At 40.6% G+C, this 23,167-nt stretch overlaps 1 protein-coding gene and 1 pseudogene across 1 annotated transcript; one reads left to right on the top strand and one right to left on the bottom strand.

The window, feature by feature from the left end:
• Positions 1-12,003: 12,003 nt before the first annotated feature.
• On the top strand, positions 12,004-13,343 carry LOC112777867 (putative ripening-related protein 1; annotated as a pseudogene).
• Positions 13,344-13,673: 330 nt separating this feature from the next.
• LOC112790619 (exosome complex exonuclease RRP46 homolog) lies at positions 13,674-17,648 on the bottom strand. The gene is made up of 9 exons (XM_025833103.3): positions 17,190-17,648; positions 16,018-16,216; positions 15,776-15,889; positions 15,473-15,573; positions 15,170-15,190; positions 14,959-15,031; positions 14,810-14,877; positions 14,296-14,428; positions 13,674-14,148 (listed from the first exon to the last, which is right to left on the bottom strand). The coding sequence occupies exons 2-9, from the start codon at positions 16,121-16,123 to the stop codon at positions 14,033-14,035; spliced, it is 732 nt and encodes a 243-aa protein (XP_025688888.1). The 5' UTR covers positions 16,124-16,216; positions 17,190-17,648; the 3' UTR covers positions 13,674-14,032.
• Between the last annotated feature and the right edge of the window lie 5,519 nt (positions 17,649-23,167).

Here is a 23,167-nt window from a genome sequence, read left to right as displayed (position 1 = left end):
GTAGAATGTACCTGACTGACGCCCCGGATGCAGTTCGCTGCAAAGCCTTTCCAACAACTCTTACCAAGACAGCCATTCGATGGTTCGACAACCTACCCCCAAAGTCCATCTCGAGCTTCGACGACCTGGCCAAAAAGTTCCTGGCCAGATTTTCCATACAAAAGGACAAAGCTAAACACGCACCCAGCCTACTAGGAATCAAGCAAGGAGATCAGGAGAGTCTTCGTAACTACATGGAAAGATTCAATAAAACATGCATGGACATACAAAATCTACCAACAGAAGCTGCCATCATGGGTCTCATAAATGGCCTATGAGAAGGACCGTTTAGCCAATCTATATCAAAGAAGTACCCTGTATCCCTAGACGAAGTACAAGAACGGGCACAGAAGTACATCAACATAGAGGAGAATTCTCGACTTGGGGAAGCCTCAAGGTTCGGTCCTGCCTACCGAGATAAAGATAAAGAATCCAAGAAAACGGAAGATCGCTCCAGGGAGAGAATCAAAAAATATCATAACTACACCCCTCTTAGGGTATTCTTGGTAGATGTTTACAAAGAAATCTGCCATACGGAGAAAATACCCCCAACTCGGCCACTCAAAGGCAAAAGAGGAGGAGAAAATCTGCCATACATTCCACCAACGAATGCTTCGACTTGAAAAACATCATAGAAAAATTAGTAAGAGAAGGAAAACTAGATCGATTTTTGGCCAATCGGGACGAAGAACCAAGAAAAAGAAGAAGGGATGAGGATGTCGGACGATCTGAACGATCACCCCGCACACCGGAAAGACACGTCCACGTGATACACGACGGATTTGCTGGGGGAAGAATCTCCAAATCATCCCGCAAGCGACACCTTAAAGAAGTATACCATGTCGAAGGAAAGAAGGAGGCACTAGACATCCCAGCAATCACGTTTACCAAAGAAGATGCATCCAGAATCATCTCAGGACACGACGATCCCATGGTCATCACAATCATATTAGCAAACGCCAACATCCACTGTACATTAATTGACCAAGGAAGCTCTGCCGACATCTTATTCAAAACTGCCTTCGACAAGCTCGGCTTAGAAGAAAAAGAGCTAAGAGCATACCCGAACAGCCTGTTCGGACTTGGGGATACCCCAGTACAACCGCTGGGATACATATCGCTACATAAAACCTTCGGAAAGGGGAACCAATCCAGAACACTCAAGATAGATTACATTGTGGTCAACGTAAGTTCAGCCTACAATACCTTAATAGGCCGGACAACGTTAAATCAACTCGACACAATAATTTCAACTCCACATCTATGTATGAAATTCCCAACTGCAGAAGGGATAGCTACAATAAAAGTAGATCAAAAGATGGCGCGTCGCTACTATAACGAAAGTCTAAACCTCCGAGACGAAGGAGGAGAGTTCCACACAATCGAGCTCGGTGGAGTTCAGAGACGAGAAGAACTCCGTCCACAAGCCAAAGGAGAAGTAGAAAGGGACCAGATCGGAGACACCTCGGATAAAACAACTAATATTGGCACGATCCTGAAAGGAGACACAAAGGAATCACTAATACGGTTCCTACAAGATAATGTTGATCTCTTCGCATGGAAAGCTACCGACATGCCAGGCATAGATCCCGAACTAATGAGCCACAAGTTGGCAGTCTACCCGGGATCTCGGCCGGTACAACAAAAATGAAGAAAACTCGGGCCAGAACGGTCTCAGGCTGTAGAAGAACAAGTACAAGCACTACTAGAGGCAGGATTTATAAGAGAAGTTAAATACCCACTATGGCTAGCAAACGTCGTCTTGGTGAAAAAGTCAAATGGGAAGTGGCGAATGTGCACCAACTACACCGACCTCAACAAAGCCTGCCCGAAAGACCCTTATCCACTCCCAAGCATCGATGCTCTAGTAGATGCCTCATCAGGATATAAGTATCTCTCGTTCATGTACGCATACTCAGGGTACAACCAGATCCCAATGTATCCACCAGATCAAGAAAAATCCTCGTTTCTCACACTAAAGGCCAATTATTGCTACATCGTAATGCCTTTCGGCCTTAAGAACGCGGGAAGCACTTATCAAAGGCTAATGAATAAAGTCTTCTCAAACCACATCGGGAAAATCATGGAGGTCTATGTGGATGACATGTTGATAAAGACACAAAGTGAAGAGACATTACTGACCGACTTGGTTCAATTGTTCGACACCATACGGAAGCACGGCATGCGACTCAACCCGGCTAAATGCACCTTCGCAGTGGAAGCAGGTAAATCCAGATAAATGCCAGGCCATACTCAACATGAAAAGCCCAACCTGCGTCAAAGAGGTACAACAACTCAATGGAAGATTGGCGGCCTTGTCCAAATTCCTAGCAGGGTCAGCAATAAGATCCCTCCCCTTCTACGCCACCTTAAGGAAGGGAAAGAACTTCGAGTGGACAACAGAATGTGAACAAGCCTTCCGAGACTTCAAAGAATTCTTGGGGCAGCCACCTATCCTATCTCGACCACAAGAGGGAGAGCCACTCATACTGTACCTCGCAGTAGGAAGTCAGGCAATAGCCTCAGCACTAATTAGAGAAGACAAAGGGGGACAACAACCCGTCTACTTCATTAGTAAGGCACTACAGGGGTCAGAGCTAAACTACCAGAAAATAGAGAAGTTTGCCTACGCCCTGATACTCACATCCCGACGACTTCGCCCATACTTCCAAGCGCATACCATTAAAGTTCGGACCAACCAGCCCATAAAAGGGATATTGCAGAAAACAGATCTAGCAGGAAGAATCCTACAGTAGGCAATCGAGTTGTCCGAGTTCGACCTCTAATACGAGGCACGGACAGCCATTAAATCACAACACCTGGCCGACTTCATCGCAGAATTCACAGACACCCCGGAAATACCCATAGAGTGGAACATATACGTGGACGGATCCTCAAATAAAATCGGAAGCGGTGCAGGTGTGATAATTGAAAGCAACCAAGGAACCCAACTTGAGCTTTCCCTTAAATTCGGATTCCCGGCCTCAAACAACCAAGCGGAATACGAAGCGTTATTAGCTGGTTTGAAGCTGGCTAAGGAGGTTGGAGCTCAGAGACTCAACATCTACAGTGACTCACAAGTCATTACCTCACAAATAACGGGAAGCTACCAAGCCAAAGATCCTACCATGAAAAGATATTTGGATAAAACCAAAGAATAGCTCGGACAACTAGGGGGATATAGGATCTGCCACATACCCCGTGAGCAAAATGCCCGAGCTGACGCACTCTCGAAATTAGCCAGCACCAAACCAAGGGGCAACAACAGAAGCCTCATCCAAGAAATACTGCAGAACCCGTCAATATCAGAAGAAGAAAAAGTCCTAGCCATAACAGGTTGGGATCAAGGATGGATGACCCCCATAATTAACTACCTCAAAACAGAAGCGCTCCCCACAGATGAAAAGGAGGCAAAGAGGTTAAAGAAAGAGGCACAGTACTACACTATCATAAACAACACCCTGTACAAAAGGGGGATTTTAATACCTTTGTTAAAATGCGTACCGACTTCTAATACAAAGGAAGTCTTGGAAGAAGTACAGAGCGACATTTGTGGTAATCATCTCGGAGCGCAAGCTCTCACCAAAAAGGTACTCCGGGCGGGATTCTATTGGCCAACTCTACGAAAGGAAGCTACAGAATTCGTAAAGACATGTGCACCATGTCAGAAACATGCCAACTTTCACATCGCCCCGCCGAAAAAGCTCATCAGCGTGACCTCACCCTGGCCATTTGCAAAATGGGGACTCGACCTTCTCTGACCCTTCCCACAGGGATCGGGACAAGTAAAATTCCTCATAGTAGGAGTTGACTATTTCACAAAATGGATCGAGGCAGAACCCCTCGCCAATGCCACTACCCAAAGAAGCCGGAAATTCCTATATAGAAACATTGTTACGAGGTTCGGGGTACCATACTCCATCACCACAGACAACGGTACCCAATTTACAGATGCAGGCTTCAGAAAATTAGTGGCCGACTTGAATATAAAACACCAGTTCACCTCCGTTGAACATCCCCAAGCCAATGGACAAGCCGAAACAGCCAACAAGGTCATATTGGCCGGGCTGAAGCAGAGACTACAAGAAGCAAAGGGGGCTTGGGCCGAAGAACTTCCACAAGTCTTATGGGCGTATCGGACAACCCCCCATTCTACTACGAACGAATCACCATTCCGACTAGCATACGGAGTGGAGGCAATGATTCCAATAGAGGTCGAGAAAGGATCCCCCCGAGTAGTCCACTACAATGAACAAACTAATCCTCAACTCCAAAGAGAAGAGCTCGACCTACTTCCAGAAATCCAAGAAAAAGCTCGGACCAGAGAAGAGGCACTAAAGCGGCGAATGGCTTCCAGGTATAATCAAAAGGTAGTGCCAACAGATTTCACAAAAAATGATCTCGTCTTAATCCGAAATGATATTGGAACAACTCGACCCGGAGAAGGAAAGTTGGCAGCTAACTAGAAAGGACCCTACCGAGTCACAGAAGTACTTGGGACGGGCTACTACAGACTGTCCGAACTCGAGGGTCGGGAACTTCCCATATCATGGCACGCCTATAACCTAAGAAGGTACTATAGTTAGGAAAGGTAAAAGATTTCAAGATGCACTCTTTTCCCTGAAAAGGTTTTTTAATGAGGCGTCAAGATTGAGACTTAAGGGTACAAAAAACTCCCGCCTACATATGTATATATATTTGCACTTCCTTTAAATGAAATATATTTCAGATATTCTACAAATTCCCAAGACGCATTAATCTGAAGCATTCATCGTCCGATTATAAAGCAACGGATCGACAGAAAGTGAAGAACAGATTCACTGTACGATCTCGATAGGAATGATCAACCGACAAAGGTGAAAACGTGATTCACCTAAAGGTTGATCAAACTGGGACAAAAACCACCATCTACAAATCGGCAAAGATGAACACAGAATAATGCAAGAAGTTATCGAAAGTGATCCCAAAAAAAACCTGACGAGGTCTTATGGATTGCTATATAATAACTTAAAAAAGACTGGCCAATATTAAAAAAGTTGGACCAAGTCAACCCAAGTTATCAGCAAATCCCTGGAAAGAGGTCTGGCCAACCCTATTAAAGAGGAATTGCTATAACTTAGAAGAGATCGACCTAACGAAGTCGGTCTCCTACAAGACAAGTTGTAAAAGTAATCCCTGAAAGAGACCTAACAAAGGTCCAAGAAAGAGGATTACAAAAAATAACTTAGAAGAGATTGACCTAACAAAGTCGGTCTCCTACAAGACAAATTGTAAAAGTAATCCCTGAAAGAGACCTAACAAAGGTCCAAGAAAGAGGATTACAAAAAACAACTTAGAAAAGATCGACCTAACGAAGTCGGTCTCCTACAAGACAAGTTGTAAAAGTAATCCCTGAAAGAGACCTAACAAAGGTCCAAGAAAGAGGATTACAAAAAACAACTTAGAAGAGATCGACCTAACGAAGTCGGTCTCCTACAAGACAAGTTGTAAAAGTAATCCCTTAAAGAGACCTAACAAAGGTCCAAGAAAGAGGATTACAAAATAACTTAGAAGGGGACCAACATAAAGAAGACGGTTATGAGCGAGGAAGCCAAAAAACAAGTCGGACCCCCTATAGTTATGGCCTCAGAAGGATCCAAGCTACAAACAATAAAGTACGAAAGCAACCTAAAGAGGCCAAGCAGCAAGATTCCAACATCGGAACAAGATACCATGATAAAACGCAACAAAAGCATAGTATGATAAAGCCTCAAGAGGCCACCAAAATCTACCTTAGAAAAGAGAGCTACTTTTGTTTTTCAAATAAAAGTTGCCGGGCAGGCAACTAAAAAGCGTCAGTAGTCACACAAAATAATAAACAAGTTCAAAAAGCCCACAAACCGGGCTATTTACACAAGTACTTAGAAAAATGATCAGCTAAGGTCGGGAGCCTTCTCGGCAGCATCAGGAGGAGGAGAAGGAGGGCGAGTCTGAAAAGGCACGGCATTCATAGTTCCATCATCCCGATTCAGAATCTGGCAATCCGGATCAGACACAACGGGAGGAACCAAGGAAGTTGACACTTTGGCAGAAGGCACAGGGGGAGGATCAGCATCATCATCATCCTGGTCATCAGGGACAATCTTACCATCCCTCACGACGTTGTCTAGGCTGAAGAGAGTAAGGTCAGCCTCAGGAGCAATAATCCGAACCTGCTCCTTCAGGTTCTCATAGGCAGTAGTTACACTACCAACAAGATGACCCTGGAGCTCGGCATAATCAGCTCGGGCGTTTTCCAACTCCTCCTTCAGACGCATCCCCTTCCAATAAGATGTGACATAACTATCCTTATGTCTCAGGGCCGTATCCTCAGCCAGCCTTACAGAGGCAGCCAAAGAAAGGGAACTCGCCTTCTCATTTTTCAGGTCTTTTTCCAACTTGGCCACCTTCACCTCGAGCTCCTCCTTCAAGCCATTTATCCGATCGAACTCCCGTTTGGCCTCCTCCATAAAGGCTTTGGTGGCATGAAGGGGAAGACTTTGGGCAGTCTGATACAGGGCCGCTCCCAAGTGTGCCAACTTAATACCACTTCGAGCCACATAATCAAAATGCTGAAGAAGGGAGACGTCATCCATAGAAAGGGCGCCATAAGGACCTATTTGTTGATCTATAAACTCGATCGGATCAAAGTCAGGAGCGTCAAGGTTGAAAGGCTCAGTTACTTTCTCCTTCTTACTAGGAGGAGCGCCAGAAGCAACGACCGAAGTCTGTGAAGGATCGACCTGACGAAATCAAGGAGTAGGAATTGCCTTCCTCGGCCCAGGAGAACTCGACACAGGAGGCTTTAATGGGACCTGAGAAGACCTTTCCCCGGTCACCTTGGCCGAGATGTTCAGAGCAGCAGTTGCCTTCTTCGCCTTTTTAAAGGCCTTCATGGGGTCACTATTCTTTGACATTTCTGCAAAAACAAAATCAGCCACAACAAAGAAGTTACAATCTCAATAAAAGGAAGAAAAAGGAGACAAGTATAGAAACAAGTCAGACAACTACCCAAAACAGTCCGAACCAAGGATGGGTCATTCAAAAACCTCTTCATATCAAGATGGGGAGGTTTTCCCCAGAGATCCTCAAGAGCAACTACAAAAGCCTGCTCAACCTCGTCAAGCATCTCCCATGTGTACCGAGACACTCTCACATCCTTCTGCCACTCTAGAGGGAAAGAAGGTTCATCATTTTCATCAAGAAAAAAGGGGCGGACCCCCTCCACAGCACGGACCTTAAAGAAGTAATTCTTGAAGTCCTTAAAGGACTCATCATACATAGCAAAAACTTTATGCCCCTGGGCGGACCTGAAGGAAACCCAGGAAGCTTTCTTTTTTGAAGAACTGCTGGGCTTGGCGGAAACAAACAAGTAAAGAAAAAGAGTTTGAGAAGGTGTTACGTCTAATTCTCGGCAGAGAAGCTGAAAAATTTTAATAAAACCCCAGGAATTTGGGTGAAGCTGGGATGGGGCAATGTTACACGACCACAACAGGTCGGTCTCAAAAGCAGTAAAAGGAAAAGTAACGTTCAACTGACTGAAGAAATATTCATAAGCATAAAAGAAGGGACGCTCTCCCTCAACAGAAGTCGGAAAACAAACTCTCTCGTCAGAATCAGGAGCGACAAGCTCATAATCCTCCTCACGAGCATTGTTACCACAAATCCTATGGCGCTTCCTCAGCTCTGTGCAAAACTCAGCATCCACAACAGAAACACACAACAAAACAAGGGAGTCCAGCCAATCGAACATCCCCTCGGGAACTCTAGAAGACATCTCTACAATGTTATTGCGAGAAGACATGAGGCCAACTAATCCTACAAGTAAGAAAAGAAGATGTGGTTACTACAAACATCTCGGACAAAGGAAGAAACAACTCGGTCAATACCTCTCAAGTGATGAAACAAAGAAAAGGAAAACCCCAAGACTCAAACCAAAGTCCTGGGGCATCCTTTGGAGGCAGTAACAAAACAAGGTTTCCAGAAATCAATCCACAAGCTTACATCCTAGCATGCCTCAAAAAAGAGATTCAAAAAATAGCAAACACCAAGAAACACCTTTCTTCAAGGAGAAACACAGAAAATCATTACAGTCTACCAAGCAAAAAAACATTCCCAAACATCAGGCACACCAAGCAAAGACCATTAAAGATACAACCTTTTTCAAGAAGCAGACAAAAGCAAACCTTCAAACAAACGAGGAACAAACGTGGACAAGCGGTATCAAGAACAAAAACAACAAAAACATGAAAAGCCCTAAAGGCATCCAGCAAAAGCAAAAAGGATCATGCAGAATATAGAGAAACTCCCGGAAAGCACATTCCAAACAAATCTAGGGCACAATGGAAATAGAAAGATCCAAACTTTCTCAAAAAGGGAGGATCAAAATCAAAACTTTATCACAAAGCCAAGGCACGGAACAGGGACTAACCTGGAGGCGAAAGAAACTTCGAGAAAGTGTAAAAATGGAAGTTGCCCAGAAAATCGCCAAGCAACGAAGCAGAAGCACAAAGCGAAAGACAGAGAGCGAAGAGAGAAGAGAAAAGTTGCGAAGAGGTTATGGAGAAAACAAAAAGGAGAGAAACCGTTTCTGGGTTTATCAGTAGCTAAGAGAAGGGGGGTTGAATCTTAGCCCCTTTTTTGCTTAGTAACTCTTGCTGTCCTTCATAACACTTGAGGAGATATTTCTTGTTTTTGTCTCATGCCTAGCCAAGAGACCTTTTCGTTTTGTCTTGTGACTAGCCACGAGATATTTTTCAATTTTGTCTCCTATGCAGCAGAATCAGAAATGGAGTAAAAGAGAGAAAAAATTACACCAAGATATATCCTGGTTCAGCTGCTAAGTGCAATGCAACCTACATTCAGTCTCCATCACAACAATGATGGAATTTCACTATAATCATCTTTGATTACAAACACCAATTCTCCCTAGGAACTACCCTTCCTATCCGGGACAAGTCCAGAATCTAATTCCAATCCTGAACTTGACTTGGTAACCTACCAAGCTTTCAACTGCAAAGTGCTAACCCAACTTGCAAAGGGATTCCCACAGAATCATGATACACAACACAAATGTACAAAGGACCTCTAAGAATATCTATGACTTTTCTTTTAATTTTGCATACTCTGCCTTTTTTCGTTCTATGGTTTTTTCTTACAAACCTCACTGTTTGACTTTTTCCATGAGACTTAAGACAGAAAAAATTAAACAGAAAAATATAAAATGAAGAACATTGAAGGAGAAGAACTTCTGTTAGCTTAGGTAGCTATGTGAACACTGTGCTTTCACTCTTTTTCTTTCCTTGCTTCAAGCCCTGGCTGTTCTCCCTTATTTATAGAAGGGGAAGCCTCCATGGTTGAAACTGTTGAACCAAGCTAAACTTCTTCTTCTTCAAGCAAAACCATTTCGGCTAGAGAGAGAGAGAGAGGAGAGATAACCGAATGATATATCCAACATGAAATTACCTCTGAGTCTTCTCTTTACACCAAGCTTCATCAATCCGAGCCATCTAACTTGACTTACACTTCAAGAAGGATTCCTAGCCCTTGATGCATTCTTGATGCATGACAGCTCCTCCTGCTCCACTTTTGCTTCCTCCTTCATGTAGCCTCCCTAGCCACCTTCTGTGATGAGTGAACACAAAGCAGAGACGAGCCATGCCTCTGAGATCTTCTTCCTCTGACCGAGATCAACTTCTTTCATTTTTGGTATGGAGAGCATGAGCTTATTTCACCAAATCTTACCTATTTTTGATGAAGATCTCAGCCACAGCATACTTTTTGTTTTCTTTTTCTTGCCATCATTACAATGGTCTTTAGCTTGCATCTAGCTTCTTCTTCATTACTCTGATAGCTTGCAAAGACTTCCATGCTTTCTCTGTGAAGTGACCAAATGAAGAAGAAAGATGAGAGAGAAGAGAGAATAGAAAGAAAAGCATGTAATGGATTTGAACAAATTAAATCAAAATGAATTAATTCCTACTCCCCTTTCTTTCTTAGTGGCGTGTAACATTAATGAGGCCATCAAATCAATTACATATTCTCTCTCATGTTTCCAATGCAAGTTAATTCAAGTTAATTGAATTTGAAATCCATCGTAACTTGAAAGTGGGATCCGTTGGAAGCAAGGAACTTTGCTTTCTTTCAATATTGGTTTTGGACCAAGCTTTGGTCTTAGTAGCAAAGATTCCAATTGGGCTTATATCACAATTTCTGGCCCAAATAGCATAACCATGATTTCAACCACCATAATCACAACAATTTAATATCAAGGCTAAGAAAAATATTCCAATGGGCTTGTTATATTTCGGCCCAATAGCAAAATCTGCATAGCAAAATTATTTAATTAGCACATATGAATTAAAATCAAATTAATAATTTTGCAACTAATTGTTTTAATAATGTTTGATCATCACTAATTTAATTTGGAGTTTTCCAAACTCATCACTCTTAGACGCGATTCTCCTTCCTCATTCTCACTCTCAAGCGCGATTCTCCTTCCCCCTCTCTCTAGCGGTACATTTCTCTTTTCTCTATTTCCGGTGTGGCACTATTCTTCTTCGCTCTCTCTCAGGCACGGTTGCGATTCTCCTTCTTCTCTCTCAGATGCGGTGCCCTCTGTCTCAAGCGCGAACTTCTTTGACAACATTTTCTTTATTTGATTTTGTAAGGTAAGATTCTACTCATTATGCTTTTGATTCTTCATTTTGAGCTTCTTCAACTTGATTACACAATAATGAGCAGGAACAAATTATTATTTTATACCCGTAGAAATGTTTGATTATAATTTGATTATGAATTTGATTTGTGGTTTAGTTTAATTTGTTGTGAAAGTAGTCATTATTAGTGTCGTATTGTACTTGAACACCACGTGCTTGTGAAAATACTTGAATGAAAATATATCGTACTTCATGTTTCAGGATTGTGGGGTAGAAGAGTTTGAAAATTTAATCACTTATCACAAATAATCTTAAAACCAAATAAAAAAATCTGCATTTAATACCACTTACTTTGTTTAGAATTTTCTTTCTAGTTTATTTGGAGCTAGTTTTTTTTTTTAATGGTTATAGTCTCCAATTTCTATGTGTTTAATTAACATGAATTTGAACTTTGATTTAGGTTTTGGTATTTGATCATGGTTGGATTTTTCTCCTTTTCTTTGTGTTTCTCTCTCTTCGGTCACTCTTTTAACGTTGGAGGTGCAACGGCTTTCCTTTTGTCCAGACACCCTTCCCTCTTTCCTCCTTTATTGTGTTCCCTTCTCTATTCTTCCTCCCCCCTCTTTCTCTCTCTCCTTCCCATCTCCTCCCTCTCTCTCTCCCTCCTTCCCTTTTTCTCCCTCTCTTTCTCTCCCTCCCTCCCTCTCCCTCTCTCTCTCCCTCCCTCCCTTTTTCTCCCTCTCTTTCCCTCCCTCCCTCCCTCTCCCTCTCTCTCTCATAAACCCTAATACATTTTCTACTAAAGAACAAAAAAAAACATTTACAATATACCAAAAACAATCCAATTATATCGAAAAAGCATCCAAATTACATCGAAAAATCCAAATCACATCGAAAGAAGACCTACGGCGATGGAGGGCGTGACGCGATGGAGGACGGCCACGCGATGGCGGAGGCGCGACGTGATGAAGAACGACGACTGCATGCAGGGTGGCTGGCAACCACATCTTCAACGGTGCTGCGTGGACGGCGAGGGCGACAATGTGCTTGACGGCACTGGTGTGGACAGGAAGGGCGTGGACACCGCTGGTTGTTCCCCGTAGACTAGCACCGATGAAACGCCAAACAGTGAGCGGCGGCAAAATGGTGGTTGTCTTCCGTCGAGAGCCCTCCAGCGATGGATGACAACATGAAGACTAGGGCTGACTGGTGCAAGGACAAGGCATGACGCATAATAACTACGATGGAGGATGCGCGGTGAAGAGGCAGCGAGTGAGAGAGATGGAGGATGCGCGGTGAAGAGGCAGCGAGTGAGAGAGCTAGCTGCACACGAGGAATGGTGACTGATGATGGCACACCAGTGATACAAAAGTGGCACGACGTGCAAGAGAAGATTAATAGGAAGAGGAGCGTGAAAGAGAGGACAGAAGGTGCGTATACAAAGTGGTTTGTGGCTTAGGATTGTATGATCGCATATGAAAAGGGAACAAAACTAAATTTTTCGAATTTCAAATTTAGGATTAAAAGAGAGTTAGCTAAGTTAGCTTATATCATAGTTAGTGTCCTATACTTTTCCTTATAACAAAGGGTCCAGTTTTGTATAAAATCCAAGAACATTTGCTTGATTGGAAATGAAATATCATTTTCTTTTCTGGTGTTAAACACTATCAAGAGCATTCTCAAATGACTGAATAATGAATTAACTCCTCTGCTTTTGCTTGCTGTAGCAATCAATTTCTACTCAAACCAGGACCATAACGTGAAATTTAATAGGCCAAACACTTTACCCATCATATTAAAAAGCCTAAGTGTATTCTAAATAGTATGGATGGCATAGTTGCCAATCTTGGCAAAGTGAAAACTTGTCTCCTTGACCTCCCTCAAAAATGATCTTATGCTTGCCATGAAATAATCAACAATAACCAATTAACTTCTAACCCTTATATATATACTCCTTTAGATCTCATTACATGCATCAAGTACTTCTCAGAACAAAAACTACGAAAGATGAGAAAACTAATAGGGGTTCTACAAGGAAAAGCAAAATAAATAAATAAATAAATAAGATGAAGATTTTTTTGCTCAAAAGCACCCTTTGTTCTCCTAATTTTTCTTGTTATCACAAATTGCTTGTTCTCTGAGGGGCAAAAGTGCCGCCAAGTGGCAGAATCATAGGGAAGAAACCATCTCCAGGATAATGTGTAACGAGAATGATTCAAATTGTAGCATGGAAGGTAAAGCATACACAACCTACAAATGTTCACAAATCACAAGTGACCTCACACACAAGAGCCACTCACATTGAACAGCTTCCAAAAAGGTGGAGACGATGAAAGCCCATCAGAGTGTGAGAACAAGTACCATTCGGATGACACTCCAGTTGTCGCACTCTCTACAGGATGGTTCAACAAGAGCAGGTGCCTGAACATCACAATTACCGAGAATGGGAGGAGTGTGGTGGCAATGGTGGTTGATGAGTGCGACTCAAGAATGAGGCGTGGTGAGGACCATGATTACCAGCCTACCTGTAAGAATAACATTGTTGATGTCTCCAAGGCTGTCTGGGAAGCCTTGGGAATTCCTCATGAGCAATGGGGAGAAACGGACCTTACTTGGTCAGATGCTTGATGTTTTTCAATGGGGTGGCTTGTACATTACTTGGTTTCTATGTTGTGTGATACTTTGCTTAAGAATGTTGTTTTGATTATGTTGTAAATATGAACTTTCTTACACATTATATGTATGCGTATTCTTTGTTGGTCTAACTTAGCAGGTATCTCATATATAAACACAAATCATGAGGCACATATTTACAGTAGCATGCCAGAGAAAACTCGGTAAGCCTCTAGAAGGAAACTAAGATGCAAATGAAGAACAATAAATATAGGCAAAATAAAAAAGCAGAAGAGCAGAAAGCTGCTTTTGCTACAAAAATCTTATAAGGCTTCTACAACGAAATGAATAAAGCTTCTGTGAAATTAAGCCTTTCTCAAGTACAAAAAAATTAATCCTTAGAAGAATCCACTCATGGAAATAAATTAAGGATAACAGATATAGAACTAAACCAGAGTATACGAAACACCACGAGCAATCTTATAACCGAAGAATAAAATCTTTACCACTATAAAAGCAACTTCAAGGACAATGTTACAGGAGACTGCAGAAAACCTAGAAGACTCATGAGTGAGTACATTTTTGCAGAGCTAGCAACCGCAGGACAAATACATAATAGTAGTACCTGCATAGATATCCCATGCTCTCCTGCCCTTGTGTAGAAAAGTTAGTTACTAGTAAACTACGTCCAAAGTGGTTTCCTATCAGCCAGCTTTAGATGACTCGCTTGAAGATTTTGGCTCTATGTTCTTTCTCAAAAACTCAGACAACCTTGCACTAACAGCACGCCCTCGTTCTAGGCAGTGAAGATAATCATCCACTTGAAAAATACACCAGGAAATAATTAGATCATAGATTATATAATTCACAGTTGCAATCACATGCTAGGAACAATTGAAAGGTATAAAACAATGGTTCGAACATCTGTAACCATGTAGAAAATATTAAATGAAGTGAGACTAAATACCTGACATAGCACCATGGGTAACAGATGTGATGATACCATGTGCCGTGGGCTCACCACCCTTCTGCGTTGATCTTTCTGGTAGAACGGAAACATTCAAATTTGGAAAAACTAAATAGGAAAATGCTTTCATTTTCTGCCATATGATAAAATTGCAATGAATTAGAGTTGTGTACAAGCAAGAGAAACAGGAATACAATTATCATAATTATAGTATAAACATGTCAGCTGTTAAGTTCCATTAAATCTAACCAGCAAGTAATCATTTACCGGCAAATACAATAAATAGTATATAGAAGATATTGTTAACACTAGTACATGAAAGTGTTTTAGTGATGAAAACAAAGAAAATTAAGAAAAGATTTAAGCATTTCAGCTACAATCCACTAGGTATTGAGACTTTATCAGCTCATCACAAGTCAAATGCTACATAAATCATGTGGGTAGAAGTTTTTTAACCTAACTAAATTCACTAGACATCAGCTGAGTGTGTGTGTGTGTGTGTATATATGCAAACCTCTTCTTCCTGTTTATTTGGGTCCAAAAAGATATAGCCGTTATCTGCTACAGAACAACATATTGCAACTGCAGAGAGAGAAGGATTAGAAATCAGTAATAAGAAAAATGAAATCAGTACACCATAAGATAATAACAAGTGTTGATTACCAGCAAGATGTCTCAGGGGTATTCCAGCATCCACGAGTGCAGCACATGCTGCATTTATTGCACATGGAAGTAGCTACTATGTCAAGAAAAAGAAGAAAAAGATCCAAGAGCATGTTCATGAAATACTTATCTTTATAGGACTGCCTGACTATACACCATGACACACTTAAAGAACAAATACCACAAATCATAAAAGAAATTTCAAGGATACAGCACCATCATCATGAACAACCTGCAGTAAAACCATGAATGTTCAATCCTAAAATACAAGCTCGTATAAAATTTACATGTATATATCACCTTAATACCTAGGAAGAACCAAGGATGTGCCACTAGCTAAAGCTAGTATATAAGCAAAATTAATGCAAACTACAAGAACAATACATATGTAAAAAGGAAAGTTAAAGAGATGCTCAGATTGCAGCATGTTCTTTTACCCTAACTAATTGTGTAAAAATTAACAAACCAACAAAAATGAGAAGGGAGGGAATGAGGGATTCAATGAGAAACATGCCTGTACTATGACTGAAGTGGTGGTATTCGGGTATATTGACCGAATGCAAATGCTCTCTAGTGTTCTCTTCAAAATCATCTCATATTCCCTCTCCGCTTTTCCTACAAGGTTTAAATAAAATAAATTAACTGAAACAGTTGCACCAAAATAGTGACAGTTCTGAGTAACCTAGAATCATGACCAGTAGATAGCCATTTACTTAGCATAGATAGAGAAATTTTATAAATTCAGGCATTGGAAGAAAAGAGTGACACTTGATTGAAAATAATAACGAAAGAGAGAGTTATGCTGTAGTGTAATCACCAATTTGTCCAGTCTTGGGTTTCCAAACAACTTCAAAAGAAGCTTTCTCAGGATTTTCATTCTTCCTGGTACCGGCTTTTGGTCCGTAAACTGCAGCAACCACCTTGGTATCTCCTTCAAACAAGAAAAGCAAACAAACATTTCCCAAAATCAGTTTTGTTTTTTCACTAAAATTGGAAACAACGCGAAATGATAAAACTTCACACAAAACTAAAGGGGAAGGATGGCAGTGAGGGTGAGACCTTGAGACCAGGTAGCGGAGCCATGAGCACGGTGGAGGATGGAGCGAGAACAAGCCAGTGGCCTTAGCTGATTCGGGCTCCGCCCATCTGGCCTCTCAATCTCCATTCAAGAACAATCAGTAGCGGCAACAAGGTTGTCAAACTCGCGAGTCTAAGTAAACTCGTGGAGCTCACCTAGACTCGATTTGTGTGAGATTACCTGTTATGATTTAATAGAATAAAGCATACATCATATATAAGATATATATTTACTCAAATCTAGCCATTCAAAATCAACAAGTACAACCAGTCTACCACAAAGCACAATATTAAACAAAAATAAAGTTATAATAAACCCTAAACCAACATTCTCAGATATCCAGTCTCTAAACAAATAATTCAACAGCCATAACTAAAACTCCTAGCTCTAACCATAGTTATCAGAACCAAACCGGTAATTGACCAAGCCATACGACCAGGTCACTGGTTCAACTGGTGAGTGGGCCACTGATTCACCTGTTTGACCCGGTCATAAATAAAAATGTAAAATTATAAAAATAAAATTAAAACCAAAAGTTAAAACTTAAAATGCATGTCTTTACAAACATATTAATAACAATAAGGTATCAATTCTTAGACATAACTAATAATGCAAAAAGAGATAATAAACAAGTCACTAGTACAAAATATTTTCACAGTTTAAATGAACAAAAGAGAGCAAAAGATAACACAATCAATAAATCATATCCAAGGGGTGATCTCAGAGTCGGCATCTATATCTTCATAGGACAAATTTGAAGCTTGACCAACATTTCGTTCATTTTTATTTGCTTCTATTTCTACATTTGTGTATTTTTCACAAATTAATACCAAGAATAATTCATAATAGCAACTGAGTTGTGATGAACACATTTTTTAAATTATAGCAAAAAAACCAAACAGAGAGCACGGGAACAACAATTTAACTGAACAATTTTACTCTTGAGTTGCAGAGAGCATGAACCTCATTTTCAACAACAAATTCAACGCAACAAATGATTTAGCTCAAAAGATGATTTAAAGATTTACAGCAACAAAAAGTTTAGCTAAGTGATTATTTCAGCAACACAACAACAGATTCAAGCTTCAGCGATGATAATCAGTAAACAACGTCAATTGAGCAAGAAAGAACAGGGGAATTTGTTGGAACTCACCAAGTCGGGGACCAGCTGCTGACGGCAAGGTTCGAAGCAAGAAGACCACAACGACGACCAGCCCCGGGATGTGCGACGAACGCAGGGAAGGCGTGCGACTGAGTGCGAGACGGTGACGAGTCAAAGAGCGACGACGACGACCAGCCCCAGGACCTGCTGCTTCTGCCGCCGGCGACGACGAGCGCAGGGAAGGCGCGCGCTGACTGCGAGACGGTGACTTGACACAGAGCGATGACGAGCTTCAGTGCGAGACCGGAGGCAGTGAGAAAGACCGGAGATGAAAGAGCTTGAGTGCGAGAGTGACAGTGAGAGAGATGAGAGAGGTTCAGCTTGAGCTTGAGCTTGAGCTTGAGTGACTGACGAGACTGAGACAGAGTGGTGGCCTCGTGGGTGCGAGAGGAAAAGGAAGGGGAGACGTTCACCGAGAAGATTAGGGTTTTGGGCTTTTGGCTTACCTTTACTGGAAAACGACGTCGTTTTCAAATTTTTAAAAAAAAAATTAAACATGACCTAGTCCGGGTTGTGGACTGACCGGGTCACCAGTTTTGCTTAAATCCAAATGGGTCGAACCGATTTTTTGCAAGTCTGATGTTTAAGCAATTCGATGAAACGTTCGACCCGATCAAATAAATGAGTGATTGAGTTTTTGGTTGAACTAATTAAATCGAGTCGGATCTAATAACTATGACTCTAACAATTAAAAGCATACACAATTGACATCTAATCATTTAAGTTAAATTTAACAATATAAAATAAACGTACATCAATTTTGTAAAGGTTACCTATGCAACTTGTAAGCACATACAAGATATTGTGAGTTTGTAATATTTAACCTAATTTAATTTCAAATTACTCCAATATAATAATGTTTGTGTAAGTATAACTACAGAAGCAACGAAAAACAAATAATTTGAAACACAAGTTTGAAATTTTAGTTATTGAGTATTGCTAAAGAAAGATAAATATTAAATACTTGAAATAGAGCAGAATTAATGAGATTGAAAAAGCATTGGCTAGAAGCTACGAACAAGGGCAACGCCAAATTGGAAGTGTAGTATCTAAAAGCTTATCTTTGATCACTAAAGTCTGAACGCATATGTCTAAACCAGAAATAGATGCAGTTATAATGACGTACACGTAGCCAGTAGCGACAGACTAGGGGTATCAACGACAGAAACCAACTGGGCGAGTGAGATGAAGCCACGAAACAAAGCAAAGGTAGGACGAAGGCACTAAGCAAACTACAACGACAAACGACAGTGTCCAGCTACTAGCAGGAGGGCAATAAGAGAGTGGAAGTATGGGTGAGAACATGCAACCATAGAGGAAGTGAGTTTGTTACTGAGTGCCGTTAGTGGTAGTGTAATAATGTAACCCAAGGGGAAAGGCCTTTTTTCTAGCAAAACGGTGCCGTTTTTAGCCCAAAATTGGATAAAATTAAACTCGCAAAGTCATCCCTATACCAGTCGAATTTACAAAAAATGAGTTTGAAACCAAGTCAATGCGATTTTACTATTGAGAAAAGAAAACTCGAATTTACTATTACTACAAGAGAAATGATGCGTACTGTCAGATTTAGCGTCGCAAGTTAGCGAGGGATTTACATGCAAATTTGGAAATAAATTTGTTGGGCAAACAATTTAACGGTGTATTCGGTTTTCGACGGTAAATTCGTCGGTAATAGTTGGAGGGAAAAAGAAAAATCTTCACGATAATTATCGTCGAATTTATGATCGGATTTTTTCCGATGATAAACCTAAATAGTGGAACGCTATGTTTTGGTCACTCGCTGATTCGTTACCCGCAGATAAATCCGCTGGTAAATCCGACGGTAATTTTGCCTTAAATTCAAATCGGGAACCCTCTCCACCCTCATTTTGAATTACAGTCTCTCTCTCTCTCTCTCTCTCTCTCTCTCTCTCTCTCTCTCTCTCTCTGTGCAGCCTCTCATCTCTCACTCTCTCTCTATTCCTCTCGTCTCCCCCAACTCTGGTAGCCCTCTCTTCCCCCTCATTTCAAATTAGACTCTCTCTGCACCTTCTCATCTCTCACTCTCTCTCTCTAACCCTCTTGTCTTTCCCATTTTCGACAGCAGCCCCCTCTTAGGCGAACTTCGATGCAACTCTGGCAGTGAGTGTCTTGCAGCCGCCTTCTACACCATTAAGAACGGCATCGACATCAACGTCACGCTCGTGAAGAGCATTCCTCGTCATTTCAGGTATTCATTTTTCATTTCTTTTTTTCCGTTTCTAGGTTTTATTGTTTCCTTTTTATATTTTCTATTATTTTCTGTTGTTAGGGTGTTTCTGTTGACACGATTTTAATTAATGGGTTGGTTAAGTTTATGGATCTTTGAACTTGGTTTTCGCTTGATTCCTGTTGTTTTTGTCGAGGTTCTTTATAAGTGTTTGTTGTAGATTATGGAAGGTTTATGGTTGAAATGTCAATGAATAATAATCAACGTGCCCTTTTTTATGGTCAAAAGTATCCTTATCTCTTATTATATGTTAGCTTCTGTTGGAGGACAGGGAATTCAATTGCCCTGGCCTCTCAGGACCAGTAGGTCCTACAGAATCTCCACCTACACCACCCTCTTCTATTCTATTATTTTTCATTATTCATATTCGCTCGAGGACGAGCAAAACTCTTAAGTTTGGTGTTGCAAAAACTTTGCTTTTTGACTTCTACCACTCCTAAGTATAGCACCAAAGACTGATGAAACCTCAAGGAAGAGGAAGGGAAAGGCACTTGCCTTCACTTCCCTTACCTCATTTGTCACATATACAATTCAGCTGGAATTGTCATAGAAGAGGACAAGCCCATCTGATGAATCCACATTTCATGATATTTATTTTCTCTATTTGGGTGGATTTCATCAACTTTTCTTGCACTTATCCATTGAAATAGCATAGTTTCATGATTTCTTCCTAAATTGTGCTTGAAAGTGAAAACATGCTTTTTAGGCCTTTTAATTACTAAATTTTATTCACTTTAATCCATTTGATGTCTTGATGTGTTTGCTAAGTGATTTTAGGTTTTCAAAACAAGTATGGGTTGAAGAAGTGAGAAAAAGAGCATGCAAAAGAGAAGAAGCCATGAAAAAATGGAGTTTGGAAGATTCAGCATCAGTGCGTGCGCACAGTGATGTGTGCGCGCGCACAAGTGCAAGCTTGGCGACGCGTACGCGTGACCCGCGTCATGTGAGCTCATTATTTGCAAATTGCTGGGGGCAAATTCTGGGCCTCTAAAACCCAATCCAACCCATTTCTGAAGTTATTTCAAGCCAAAGTGAAGAGGAATGAAGGGGGAGCAATTATGTTTAGGTTTTTCTATGTTCTTGTCTTAGTTTTCTAGAGAGAGAAGCTCCCCCTCTCTCTAGAATTTAGGTTTTCTTAGTTAATTTTTATTTAATTTCAGCTTTTAATTCTTGTTCTAATGTAGTTTCATTTATGTTTCCATGCTTTATTGTCTTAGTTCTCTTAGTTCTTCTTCTTAATTTCCCATTTTTGTCATTTTTATGTTTATGGATATTCTTGTTAATTTTAATTTCAATTAATGCAAATTTATATTTTCATGTTGATTGTTGCTTTCTTTAGTTGTTATTATTTTCTTACTTTTGGTAGTTAGATTTTATTTTTAATGCAATTTAATATTATTTTATTTTCATGTACACCAAGTGTTTGATAAAATACTTGGCTTAGTTTTTACCAAGTTTTTCTTCACTCTTGGTATGAAATTAAGGACTTTGGTCACCCTTGAGTCATTGATGTCCATTCTTGATTGATATATTAGAGTAGTTAGTTAATTTGGTTTTCACTAAGTCTCCCATTAATAGAGCTTACTAGGACTTGTGGATTGAAATCAATTATGCCTATTTGACTTATCCTCAATGTAGGGTTGCCTAAGTAGGATTAACTCTTCATAATCATCATGTGTTTGTAGTCAATGTCTAGGATAGGTAACCTTAACTCTCACTCCTTGCCAGGAGATTTTTAGCATTTGAATTTTCCTTTCCTTGCTTTGGCTTTTAATTTCTTGCATGCTTATTTAATTCCTTCCTATTTACATTACTTGCTTATTTTGCCACCCCATTCTCCCTCATAGCCAATAATTGAGCACCTCAATTGAAACTCCTAGGGAAGACGACCCAGAAACTTAAAAACTCTCGGTTTATATTTGGTTTGAATTGTGACTATTCTTTGAATTTAAACTTTGATTGGGAATTAATTGTTGATTTAGACTATACTAGCAATGAAGGAATTCTATTTTGTAAAATTCTAGATCAACAATAAATTCTCTTATCACCATCACTAAAAGAAGGATGGAGCATGTTAGAGAGTCGGCACATAGATCACAGCAAGAGTGATGAGCGGATATTTTATACGCTTTTTGGGGGTAATTTCATGTAGATTTTAGTATGTTTCAGAAAGTTTTTAGTAGATTTTTATTAGTTTTTAGGCAAAAATCATATTTCTGGACTTCACTATGAGTTTGTGTGTTTTTCTGTGATTTCAGGTATTTTCTGGCTGAAATTGAGGGAGCTGAGCAAAAATCTGATTTAGGCTGAAAAAGGACTGCTGATGCTATTGGATTCTGACCTCCCTGTACTCGGAATGGATTTTTTGGCGCTACAGGAGTCCAATTGGCGCGCTCTTAATTGGGTTGGAAAGTAGACATCCAGGGCTTTCCAGTAATATATAATAGTCCATACTTAGCACGACGATAGACGATGTAAACTGGTGTTCAACGCCAGTTCCATGTTGTAGTCTGGCGTTCAGCGCCAGAAACAGGTTACAAGTTGGAGTTCAACGACAGAAACAGGTTACAACCTGGCGTTCAACTCCAGAAACAGCCCATGCACGTGAGAAGCTTAAGTCTCAGCCCCATCACACACCAAGTGGGCCTCAGAAGTGGATTTCTGCACTATCCCTTTTAGTTTACTCATTATTCTGTAAACCTAGGTTACTAGTTTAGTATTTAAACAACTTTTAGAGAACTATTTTGTATCTCATGACATTTTTAGATCTAAATTTTATACTCTTTGACAGCATGAGTCTCTAAACTCCATTGTTGGGGGTGAGGAGCTCTACAGCGTCTCGATGAATTAATGCAATTATTTCTGCTTTCCATTCAAACATGCTTGTTCCTATCTAAGATGTTCATTCGCGCTTCACTATGAAGAAGGTGATGATCCGTGACACTCATCACCTTGCTCAACCCAGGAACGTGTGCTTGACAACCACCTCCGTTCTACATCAGATTGAATGAGTATCTCTTAGATTCCCTAATCAGAATCTTCATGGTATAAGCTAGGATTGATGGCAGCATTCATGAGAATCCGGAAAGTCTAAACCTTGTCTGTGGTATTTCGAGTAGGATTCAAGGATTGAATGGCTGTGACGAGCTTCAAACTCGCGATTGTTGGGCATAGTGACAGACGCAAAAGGATCAATGGATCTTATTCCGACATGATCGAGAACCAACAGATGATTAGCCGTGCTGTGACAGAGCATTTGGACCATTTTCACTAAGAGGATGGGAAGTAGCCATTGACAACGGTGACGCCCTACATACAGCTTGCCATGGAAGGAACTTTGCACTTTTGAAAGTGAGGAAGCATTATGTTACAGAAATTTAGAAGATAAAGCATCTCCAAAACTTCAACATATTCTCCATTATTGCACAATAAGTAATTCGAATTTTTCAACATCATTCACTATTTTTATTCCAACTTTGTATTATTTAATCCATGTCCTCTTGTTCATTTGCAAGCCAACTGATAATCATAATTGGTATCCTGACTAAGAATAACAAGATAGCCATAGATTGCTTCAAGCCAACAATCTCCATGGGATCGACCCTTACTCACGTTAGGTATTACTTGGACGACCCAGTGCACTTGCTGGTTAGTTGTACCGGAATTGAAATTTAAGACAAGTGATTACAATTCCATGCACCAAGTTTTTGGCGCCATTGCC

The sequence above is a fragment of the Arachis hypogaea genome, chromosome 3 (genome assembly GCF_003086295.3).
Source record: "Arachis hypogaea cultivar Tifrunner chromosome 3, arahy.Tifrunner.gnm2.J5K5, whole genome shotgun sequence".
Taxonomy (NCBI): Eukaryota; Viridiplantae; Streptophyta; class Magnoliopsida; order Fabales; family Fabaceae; genus Arachis; species Arachis hypogaea.
This window is presented reverse-complemented; position numbering and strand designations above follow the sequence as displayed.